Source organism: Nerophis ophidion, linkage group LG24 (genome assembly GCF_033978795.1).
Source record: "Nerophis ophidion isolate RoL-2023_Sa linkage group LG24, RoL_Noph_v1.0, whole genome shotgun sequence".
NCBI lineage: Eukaryota > Metazoa > Chordata > Actinopteri > Syngnathiformes > Syngnathidae > Nerophis > Nerophis ophidion.
This window is the reverse complement of record NC_084634.1, coordinates 5,768,085-5,780,584: the sequence shown is the minus strand read 5'-3', so window position 1 is coordinate 5,780,584 and position 12,500 is coordinate 5,768,085. Positions and strand designations below refer to the sequence as shown.

General features: G+C 40.3%; 1 protein-coding gene across 4 annotated transcripts in view; it reads left to right on the top strand.

The window, feature by feature from the left end:
* LOC133542441 (gastrula zinc finger protein XlCGF57.1-like) overlaps positions 1–10,945 on the top strand; it is a 32,112-nt gene extending 21,167 nt beyond the window's left edge. For 2 of the 4 annotated variants that reach the window (XM_061886561.1, XM_061886563.1), the window contains one exon: positions 8,174–10,945. In XM_061886561.1, coding sequence (XP_061742545.1) covers positions 8,174–10,170 — 1,997 coding nt within the window. In that variant the 3' untranslated portion in view covers positions 10,171–10,945. Of the gene's footprint in view, positions 1–3,313; positions 3,663–4,866; positions 4,886–8,173 lie in introns of those variants that run through there. The other 2 variants (XM_061886564.1, XM_061886562.1) reach the window with 2 other exon arrangements.
* Positions 10,946–12,500: the final 1,555 nt, after the last annotated feature.

Below are 12,500 nucleotides of genomic sequence, written 5' to 3'. Positions count from 1 at the left end.
ACAGTTGGTTGGAGTATGAAAATATTGAAGAAGAAACTGAAGCTATTGAGCGAATAGCTATTGACGCTATTCATAGCCATAGCATGGCCGAATAGCTGCGTTAGCATCGCCGGGAAAATGTGCGGACCAAACGATCAGGACTTTCGCATCTTTTGACACTGGAGCAACTTAAATCCGTCGATTGGTAAGTGTTTGTTTCGCATTAAATGTGGGTGGAAGGAAACGTAATATAGTTGCAAATGCACCTACATGTTATCCATACATCTCTGTGCCATGTCTGCTTTAGCACCGCCGGTAAATAGCATTTTAGCATCGATTAGCATAGCATGTTAGCATCGATTAGCTGGCAGTCAACATCAACAAAACTCACCTTTGTGAATTCGTTGACTATCGTTGCAAATGCATCTACAGGTTATCCATACATCTCTGTGCCATGTCTGCTTTAGCACCGCCGGTAAATAGCATGTTAGCATCGATTAGCTGGCAGTCAACATCAACAAAACTCACCTTTGTGATTTCGTTGACTATCGTTGCAAATGCATCTGCAGATTATCCATACATCTCTGTGTCATGTCTGTCTTAGCATCGCCGGTCAAATGTGGAGACACTCTGGCACATTCAATGGGGGTCTGGCGGAAGACACTTTGGCATCTTCGGGCCAGTGGTGCAACTTGAATCCCTCCCTGTTAGTGTTGTTACACCCTCCGACAACACACCAACGAGGCATGATGTCTCCAAGGTTCCAAAAAATAGTCAAAAAAACGGAAAATAACAGAGCTGAGACCCGGTGTTTGTAATGTGTTGAAAATGAAAATGGTGGGTGTGTTACCTCGGCGACGTCACATTCTGACGTCATCGCCTCCAGCGCGATAAACAAAAATGAATTTAATTCGCCAAAATTCACCCATTTAGAGTTCGGAAACCGGTTAAAAAAATATATGGTCTTTTTTCTGCAACATCAAGGTATATATTGACGCTTACATAGGTCTGTCGATAATGTTCCCCTTTAACTTATTTGATATCACTCTGTATATATTTATCATCATATCTTCTGTTTACATTTTGTATTTGTTAATCCAATTTTAAAAATTTCTCTCACTTCTCTCCTATATAATCTTTTTGGAATCTTTCCTCTGTTAGTGTCCAATATTTTATATTTCACTTATTTTTATCTGAACCTCTTTTATATTCGAACCTCGAGGTTTTTACACAATTTGTACCTGAAAAGATACACATTTAAACAAACAAACGACAAACTTGCAGCGATCTACCACCAATAGCATACACTGACAACACGAATACCATTTAAGGCAGTGTTTTTCAACCTTTTTTGAGCCAAAACACATTTTTTTCATTGAAAAAATTCTGAGGCGCACCGCTAGCAGAAAACATAAAAAAAATTTAAACTCAGTAGCCGATATTGACAAAAAAAAAATGTTCTTGCAATAGCTCTTGTCTCTATGTAGGTGTACTGCCAAGCCGTAACTTATTTTGAGTTTTTTCGGTGTTTTCCTGTGTGACTTGCGTTCCAATTTTGGTGGCTTTTCTTCTTTTTTTGGTATTTTCCTGTAGCAGTTTCATGTCCTCCTTGAATGCTATTCATCACACCTGCTTTGTTTTTACAATCAAGACTATTTAAGTTGTGCGGACGCACTCCTTTGTGTGAACATTGATTGTCATGCCATGTACGGATGTACTTTGTGGACGCCATCTGCTCCGCACACTTTAAGTCTTTGCTGTCGTCCAGCATTATGTTTTTGTTTACTTTTCAGCCAGTTCAGTTTTAGTTTTGTTTGGTTTCAATGCCTTTTCTTAGTGGCACTCTACAAAAGCAATTAACTACCTGCTGCCACCTACTGATATGGAAGAGTATTACACGCTTACTCTGCCGAGCTCTAGACAGCACAGACACTCAACAACAGCACATTTTTGAATTATAGTTACATATATATTTTCAACCAATTTTCAACCAATTAGGTGAAATTACATAATCTCTCCCGCGACACACCAGACTGTATCTCACTGCACACTATAGTGTGCCGCGGCACAGTGGTTGAAAAACGTTTTTGATACTGTGCCGTCTGAGGGATCGAAGATCAGGGTCATTTAATGTTGGTTTCCGGCCATGCCGCTTACGTGGAGTGATTTCTCCAGATTCTTTGAACCTTTTGATGATATTATGGAGCGTAGATGTTGAAATCCCTAAATTTCTTGCAATTGCACTTTGAGAAACGTTGTTCTTAATCTGTTTGACTATTTGCTCACGCAGTTGTGGACAAAAGGGTGCACAGTTTTTGGGAAGCTGTTTTTATACCCAATCATGGCACCCACCTGTTCCCAATTCGCCTGCACACCTGTGGGATGTTCCAAATAAGTGTTTGATGAGCATTCCTCAACTTTATCAGTATTTATTGCCACATTTCCCAACTTCTTTGTCTCGTGTTGCTGGCATCAAATTCTAAAGTAATGATTATTTGCAAAAAAATAAAGTTTATCAGTTTGAACATCAAATATGTTGTCTTTGTAGCATATTCAACTGAATATGGGTTGAAAATGATTTGCAAATCATTGTATTCCGTTTATATTTACATCTAACACAATTCCCCAACTCATATGGAAACAGGGTTTTTATGATCAGATATGCTTTGCTAACTAAGATACACTTTTCGGACTCACGTCCATCGCGTAACACGTCACACAACCTCCTCACACATACAGATTCAGAACACACAGCCTTTACACAGCCTCTCCTGTCGGTAGTTTAATATGTTGAAAAACCTACAAAAATACGTCTGCAGATCACAAAAGCTTATATATTTTCGCGTTATTTCAAATCAACCGTCACAGCGATAAAGGTCTTCTTGACCTAGATCGATGACCCGGCCGTTGACCTGGCTCACCTCAACAGAGCTGATAGTCCACAGACACACGACCGAAAACAAACAGAGACTATGTTGCCATGCCGACAGCCAGAATGTGGTTATGAGCTCGCTGTGTGAGTCAAAGTTGACTAGTCAGCCTACAAGCCTCGTCTGAATTTATTACAATTAGACAGACAACACAATAAATGCATTAAAAACAGTGCTAGTTAATTATTTTCTTATATATTTGATTTAAATTCAAATAAGGTTTATATATTAGAAATATCAGTTGTTGCCAATTTTTTTTGTGTGGGCATCATGAAAACATACATTTTGAACGGTTCGTTCATGACTTGCCCATCAATATGACTCATTGGCCCCGCCCCTAAGTGACTAATGCGTGGAGGATATGTGCTCTGCAGCAAAGTCCTCCTTTACTCCACACACGCTTCTAAACCTCCTCACATCGCTACTAACTACACTTTATTCATCCTCCGTGTCAGGATCAACTCCAAGCGTCTCAGCCAAATTTGGAGCCTATTAGGCCCGCTTAGCTTGCTAGTTGTTTAAGCGCGCTAGTTAGCTTAGCATGCTAGTTAGCTTAGAGACGCGGATTTGATCAACACCTCGCTTAGTTAAGATCAAGTGTGAGTGTAAAGTGTTGTGATTGCGTGAAAATGTGCGAAAGAACGATAGCAGAGTACGAGGAGGAACTTTCTCAGACAAAAGAGGAGAACAAGAGACTACGTCAACTATTGGAGGCTGTTTTCAAGAAAGCTCAAGTTGTGTTACACAGAACAGGTTTGTTTACTTTTTACTCTCACATGTTTACTAACTTTATATTTCATCATTATCATCATTAACATGAAAATGACGTGTTGGAATAATTTAGATTAATAGGAGGGGATAGGTTGATTGGCAACACTAAATGGTCCTTAGTGTGTGAATGTTGTCTGTCTATCTGTGTTGGCCCTGCGATGAGGTGGCGACTTGTCCAGGGTTTACCCCGCCTTCCGCCCGATTGTAGCTGAGATAGGCACCAGCGCTCCCCGCGACCCCAAAAGGGAATAAGCGGTAGAAAATGGATTGAAGGTGCACTCAGACATGATTGTTACTGTGTTATTAATGTGATTATCAGACAGCAGTCATTTCCTCCATCCATCACTCTTCTTCCGTTTATCCAAGGTGGGGTCGCGGGGGCAGCAGCCTAAGCAGGGAAGCCCAGACTTCCCTCTCCCCAGCCACTTTGTCCAGCTCCTCCCCCTTTTGTTTCTGGAAAAAAAAGCACGTTCAGAAACATCCAAGAAAAAGGCCAGCAAAAGCAGAGGTTCGAGGACAGGTCATGTTTGAGGTCAATGAAAGCCTTTGTGAACCACTGGAGGGCGGCATTAGGGTTGTGGACCCCAAAGCGATATCAACTGACCCTCATAGCGATTGCGACCCTACTGGTGAAAGCCACAAAAAATGCTTGTACATATTGACACAAATATAAGAAAAACACTAAACTTATGACGAATGCTTTTGCAATTGATGGATTTGATCTTTCACAACACCTAGTGGCCACAATAAATCCTGAAGTCAAGCTCTTGGCGCAGAACGTAGAACAATGCGGACACGTTTGTTACTGGATACTTTATATCAGACTTCTGTTTTGGAGTCTTTGTGTACATAATAAGCAACTATAATTATTTGATATGCTTAAATGTGCTGTTTTAGCTTAGCTGTTGTGTAGCTGCTAGCTCCTGGTGTGTCCAAAGTGCAGCCCATAGCTATGTTTTTAACCGACAACGAGGAGTGTTGAAAATGTGGTATTTGCGTGTCGGTCCAATCAGCGGCAGCTATGCCCTGTTTCGTCTTTGGACCTAAGTCTTTGGCTTGGTAGGCGGGTATGAGCCTACCAAGCCAGGTGGTACGAGCATAGAGGAGACTTTGTAGCTTGGTAGTTATTGATTGGTGCTTTTTTTCCTCCCTGGACTCCGACTTCATATCTGGTGTTGTCCTTCAGACCTCGGCCAAGAAGCCAGGTAAACAGTGGCAAGAATGTGGGCGATAAGAGTGTATGTGCGTGGGCATGAACTTGCACCCACTTTCAACTGGAACTCAGGACATATGATTAGTTGCACGGCCTATTCTAATCTGTATTAAACATTTCTTAATCACTTCATCCTTCATTATATTAATTATGTCCCAACTTTAGCTATCTGTAAAAATGAGTGACTTATCCAAGTCCATTTGTAAATAAATTATTTTCCTAAATTATAGTCTCCTCACTTGAACCAGACAGTCATTAGGACAAAAGACCCTGCGAGGACTTTGCACTTTAAAAGGGAAAGCCCTTAACAGGACAGTATTAAGATGAATTTATCAAATTTGTTATGAGTCATTTAACTAAAGGGGAACATTATCACAATTTCAGAAGGGTTAAAACCAATAAAAATCAGTTCCCAGTGGCTAATTTTATTTTTTTAAGTTTTTTTCCAAATTTTACCCATCATGGAGTATCCCGAAAAAAGGCTTTAAAGTGCCTGATTTTCGCTATCTGTAAATCCACCGTCCATTTTCCTGTGACGTCACATAGTGACGCCAATACAAACAAAATAGCGGAAAGCACAGCAAGATATAGCGACATTAGCTCGGATTCAGACCTGGATTTCAGCGGCTTAAGCGATTCAACAGATTACGCTTGTATTGAAACGGATGGTTTGAGTGTGGAGGCAGATAGGGAAAACGAAATTGAAGAAGAAACTGAAGCTATTGAGCGAATAGCTATTGAAGCTATTCGACGATCGCCTTCTAACCGACGATTGCATCTTTTGACCAGACCGCTGGAGCAACTTAAATCCGTCGATTGGTAAGTGTTTGTTTGGCATTAAATGTGGGTGGAGGGAGAGGCTGGATGCAAATATAGCTGCAAATGTACATACAGCTAGCCTAAATAGCATGTTCGCATCGATTAGCTGGCAGTCATGCCGCGACCAAATATGTCTGATTAGCACATAAGTCAACATCAACAAAACTCACCTTTGTGATTTCGTTGACTTAATCGTTGGAAATGCATTTGCTTTGAGTGTCGCAGGATATCCACACGTTTCTCTGTGCCATGTCTGTCGTAGCATCGCCAGTAAAATGTGCAGACCAAACGAGGGACTTTCGCATCTTTTGACACTGGTGCAACTTGAATCCGTCGATTGGCATGTGTTTGTTTGGCATTAAATGTGGGTGGAGGGAAAGCCTGGATGCAAATATAGCTACAAATGTACATACAGCTAGCCTAAATAGCATGTTAGCATCGATAAGCTGGAAGTCATGCCGTGACCAAATATGTCTGATTAGCACATAAGTCAATTTCGTTGACTTTATCGTTGGAAATGCTTTGAGTGTCGCAGGATATCCACACGTTTCTCTGTGCCATGTCTGTCGTAGCATCGCCAGTAAAATGTGCAGACCAAACGAGGGACTTTCGCATCTTTTGACACTGGTGCAACTTCAATCTGTCGATTGGTGTGTGTTTGTTTGGCATTAAATGTGGGTGGAGGGAAAGGTTGGATGCAAATATAGCTACAAATGAGGCATAATGATGCAATATGTACATACAACTGGCCTAAATAGCATGTTAGCATCGATTAGCATGCCGTGCTAATCGATGCACACTCCATGTAAATCAACTTGAATCTGTCCCTATTAGCACACCGACGAGGCAAGATGTCTCCAGGGTACGGAAAACAGTTGGAAAAACGGAAAATAACAGAGCTGATTTGACTCGTTTGTAATGTGTTTGAGAAAATGGCGGATTGATTAAAGTGGAGTGCGAATAATAGAATGGTGTTTAATTCACCAAAAATTCAACCATTTAGAGTTCCGAAATCGGTTAAAAAAATACATGGTCTTTTTTCTGCACCATCAAGGTATATATTGACGCTTACATAGGTCTGGTGATAATGTTCCCCTTTAATATATTCTGTTCTTGTTACTTAGGGCGGTATAGCTCGGTTGGTAGAGTGGCTGTGCCAGCAACTTGAGGGTTCCAGGTTTGATCCCGGCTTCTGCCATCCAAGTCACTGCCATTGTGTCCTTGGGCAAGACACTTTATCCACCTTCTCCCAGTGCCACCCACATTGGTTTAAATGTAACTTAGGTATTGGGTTTCACTATGTACAGGGCTTCGAGTCACTAGAGAAAAGCACTATATAAATATAATTCACTTTACATGATATCTTGTTGTTCTATTTTCTCATTTCAAGGGGAACTGCACTTTTTGGAATCATTCACAGTCCCTATGTAAGTTAAAGTTAAGGTCCCAACGGTAGTCACACACTAGGTGTGGTGAAATGATCCTCTGCATTTGACCCATCCCCAAGTTCACCCCCTGGGAGGTGAGGGCAGCGGAGGCCGCACTCGGGAATCATTTGGTGATTTAACCCCCAACCCTTGATGCTGAGTGCCAAGCAAGGTGGCAATGGGTCCCGTTTTTATAGTCTTTGGTATGACTCGGCCAGGGTTTAAACTCCCAACTTTCCAGTCTCAGGGCAGACACTCTAACCACAAGGCCACTGAGCAGGTCGATGGTTAATGCATCCTCAATAGAAAATAAACCTTAGAAAAAGTTTGCTAACAATTGAGTCATGTGTAGCCGCTCTATTCTGCCTATAAAGTGCTCTAAATAAAACCCTAAAACCCCCTTCAACATTTTAAATACACACTGTAAGTTAAAGTTAAAGTTAAAGTACCAATGATTGTCACACACACACTAGGTGTGGCGAAATTATTCTCTGCATTTGAGCAATCACCCTTGATCCCCCCCTGGGAGGTGAGGGGAGCAGTGGGCAGCAGTGATTTAACCCCCAGTTCCAACCCTTGATGCTGAGTGCCAAGCGGGGAGGCAATGGGTCCCGTTTTTATAGTCTTTGGTATGACTCGGCCAGGGTTTGAACTCACAACCTACCGATCTCAGGGCGGACACTCTAACCACTAGGCCAAATAAGTATATATGTAATGTAGTAACATTCTTAATAACATGTCATATTTACATATCTTGCTCATTTTAAGCATACAATGTCTGCTCTCACTGGGATGCCGACTGATGGGATGTTCATATCTTCCCGTTTAGATGAAGATTTAATCCTCACAAAGGGTTAAAAAAGGATGGGTGCAAAAGAGCGTATTTTCCTGTGATTAATGTTGTAAAGAGCAGCGTGTTTTGTGCGTCACTGAGATTTCAAGACAGTCCATACGATAACTTGTTTTTCCTAAGTGCATGTAAAAGTACTGAATGCATTGTGTGACTGAGCAGAGATGGTGTGTTTGTCTTGCAGACGTCTGTGAAGAACATCTTCACCCTGAGCAACAGAAGTGGAGCTTCAGGATGCGGACAGAGGAAGACATTAAGAAGGAAGAAGAATACCCACTGATCCTCCATTTTAAAGAGGAAGAGGAGGACCCACTAAGACCCCATTTTAAAGGGGAAACAGTGGATCCACTGAGTCCTCACATTAAGGAGGAAGAGGGGGACCCACTGACACTCTATTTTAAAGAGGAGGAGGAGGACACACTGACACCCCATTTTAAAGAGGAAGCGGTGGATCCACTGAGCTCTCACATTAAGGAGGATGAGATGGATCCACTGACACCCCATTTTAAAGAGGAGGGGGGCCCACTGATCCCTCATTTTAAAGAGGAAGTGGTTGATCCACTGACCCCTTACATTAAAGAGGAAGAGGAGGAACACAGCATCAGTCAGGAGGGAGGACATCTTGAAGGACAGGAGGAGGTTGATGTCACCAAGATGCCAGTGACTGGTGTCCCTGTGAAGAGTGAAGATGATGAGGTCAAAGGTGAGAGTGAGGAGAGGGGAGGGGGGGAGCCTCCAAGCAGCAGCTCAACTCAACACATGACAACAGAAGCTGATGGAGACCACTGTGGAGGATCACAAGCAGACAAGCTCTTAGCTCCACTATCAGATAGTGAGGACACAACGTCACACTCTCCTGACACTGATGATGAAGACTCTGAAGATGATAAGACATGTCACACTGACAACACACACTTCACATGTTCTCTCTGCGACAAAACTTTTAAATCTCCTAGTAAGTTGAAAACACACATGATAACACACACTGGAGAAAAACCTTTTTCATGCTCAATTTGTCGTAAAGGTTTTACTCTAAAGCAGAATTTCAAAGTACACATGAGAACACACACTGGAGAAAAAGCCTTTTCATGTTCAATCTGTGGTAAAGATTTTACTCGAAAGCCCTCTTTGAAAGCACACATGAGAATACACTTTGGAGAAAAACCTTTTTCATGTTCAATCTGCGGTAAAGATTTTACACATAAGCCAAATTTGAAAGTACACATGAGAAAACACACTGGAGAAAAACCCTTTTCCTGCTCAGAATGTGGTAAAAGTTTTGTAATAAATCAAAGTTTAAAAGTGCACATGAGAACACACACTGGAGAAAAGCCTTTTTCATGTTCAATCTGCGGTAAAGATTTTACTCAAAAGCCCAATTTCAAAGCACACATGAAATTACACACTGGAGAAAAAACGTTTTCATGTTCAATCTGCAGTAAAGATTTTATGCATCGGCACGATATGAAGACACACATGAGAAAACACTCTGGTGAAAAACCTTTTTCCTGCTCAGAATGTGGCAAAGGTTTTGTAATAAATCAAAGGTTAAAACTACACATGAGAATACACACTGGAGAAAAACCTTTTTCATGTTCAATCTGTGGTACAAATTTTATTCAAAGGCAAAATTTGAATACACACATGAGAACACACACAGGAGAAAAACCTTTTTCATGTTCAATCTGCAGTAAAGCTTTTACGCGTAGGCACGATTTGAAGACACACATGAGAATACACACTGGTGAAAAACCGTTTTCCTGCTCAGAATGTGGCAAAAGTTTTGTAGTAAATCAAAGGTTACAAGTACACATGAGAATACATACTGGAGAAAACCCTTTTTCCTGCTCAGAATGTGGTAAAAGTTTTGGAACAAATCAAACCTTAGAAGCACACATGAGAACACACACTGGTGAAAAACCTTTTTCATGTTCAGTATGCGGTAAAGATTTTACTCTGAAGACCCTTTTAAAATCACACATGAGAACACACTCTGGTGAAAAACCATACTCCTGTTCAAGATGCAACAAAAGCTTTCGTCACCGACAATCTTTCACAGTACACATGAGAACACACACAGGAAAGAAAGTGTTGAGTTGCAGTGTGTGTGGTGAAAGATTCTCTTCTAAGTCCCAGTGTAAGAAACACAAGTGTGCTGGTGAGAACAGCAGCAGCAAATGAAGATGCAGGATTTGAAATAAACGGTCAAAACTTGAACTTTGACTTTCTAACAACATCAGCACATATAACATGTGTGACATCATTGTTGTGTGTGTAACACAATCTTGTTAATATGATTCTAACATTTATAGATTAGACACTTCAGATTAGTGCTTTTATTTCAGTCAAGTACATGAGTTAATATACACATTTGTGTACTTTAAAATGAACACAACAATTCGACTGAAAGGGTGAGAATAAACAGTACATAAAATGTGTTACATACAATAAACATTTTATGTGTAGATATTCATAATTCACTTTTTATACTCATTCATAATAGTGTTTTATATATGTTTTTTGAATTAATGAAGTGGTACATATTTTGTTTTTGTAATTGTAGGTGATTCCGTGGATGAACTCCTTTATATGATGTACATATTTGTTTTACATGTGTTCATACCTTTGCTTTTGAGTACACATAAATCCCTCTTAGTTCATATTTACTGGTTCACATCTGAAACATCTTCTGGACCACTTCTGGAAGCATATTATTATTTACTTTATACATCATTTGAACAGTTGTCTTTTATACAAGATCATTTACTTTTAAAATGTGTGACTTCATGAATCATTTGTTGGGTCTCTATTGTCCATTCTATTAATTGTCTTTATTACTCTCTTATGTAATATGAATATTGTTGTGTGATTGTTTTATATGTATGTCCCCAGACCTTTATGCAATAAACAATGTATGCTTCAACTAAAATTGGATACAATAAATGTAGTTAATATTTGTGGGTTTGTATTGTATTCTATTTACTGTATTATCGCAGTCATTTTTAAAAAAAAATGTCTTTATATGCCTTAGATTTAGTTTCCATCTTAATTCATCATCTAGACTAGTGGTTCTCAAATGGGGGTACTTGACGGTATGCAAAGAGGTACGTGAGATTTTTCAAACATATTCTAAAAATAGCAACAATTCAAAAATCTTTTATAAATATATTTATTGAATAATACTTCAACAAAATATGAATGTAAGTTCATAAACTGTGAAAAAAAAACATACGACAATGCGGTTTAGCTCGGTTGGTAGAGTGGCCGTGCCAGCAACTTGAGGGTTGCAGGTTCGATTCCCGCTTCTGCCATCCTTGTCACTGCCATTGTGTCCTTGGGCAAGACACTTTACCCACCTGCTCCCAGTGCCACCCACACTGGTTTGAATGTAACTTAGATATTGGGTTTCACTATGTAAAGTGCTTTGAGTCACTTGAGAAAAAGCGCTATATAAATATAATTCAATTCACTTATTCAGTGTTGACAGCTAGATTGTTTGTGGACATGTTCCATAAATATTGATGTTAAAGATTTCTTTTTTTGTAAAGAAATGTTTAGAATTAGGGCTTCACGGTGGCAGAGGGGTTAGTGTGTCTGCCTCACAATACGAAGGTCCTGCAGTCCTGGGTTCAAATCCAGGCTCGGGATCTTTCTGTGTGGAGTTTGCATGTTCTCCCCGTGAATGCGTGGGTTCCCTCCGGGTACTCCGGCTTCCTCCCACTTCCAAAGACATGCACCTGGGGATAGTTTGATTGGCAACACTAAATGGTCCCTAGTGTGTGAATGTTGTCTGTCTATCTGTGTTGGCCCTGCGATGAGGTGGCGACTTGTCCAGGGTGTACCCTGCCTTCCGCCCGATTGTAGCTGAGATAGGCGCCAGCGCCCCCCGCGACCCCGAAAGGGAATAAGCGGTAGAAAATGGATGGATGGATGGATGTTTAGAATTAAGTTCACAAATCCAGATGGATCTCTATTACAATCCCCAAAGAGAACACTTTAAGTTGATGATTACTTCTATGTGTAGAAATCTTTATTTATAATTGAATCACTTGTTTATTTTTCAACAAGTTTTTTGTTATTTTTATATCATTTTTTTCCAAATAGTTCAAGAAAGACCACTTTAAAAATTAGCAATATTTTGCACTGTTATACAATTTAATAAATCAGAAGCTGCATTTTACTTCTTTATCTCTTTTTTTCAGCCAAAAATGCTTTTCTCCGATTAGGGGGTACTTGAATTAAAACAGATGTTCAAAGGGGGTACATCACTGAAACAAGGTTGAGAACCACTGATCAAGACTAACTCAGCCTGGAGGATGTGTGTAATGTTGAGATGTATTGGAGATGACTTGGTTTGTTTGGATGTTGTCAACCTGTCAATTGTTCTATTTAAACATGTTGTCACATCTGGCCAGAGAAACAAGCAACCAGCTCTATTACTTCTTCTTCTTACTGGCAGTTTGCAGCCATGACTTGAAAGGTTCATACTGCTATACCTTCAAGGTACTCAA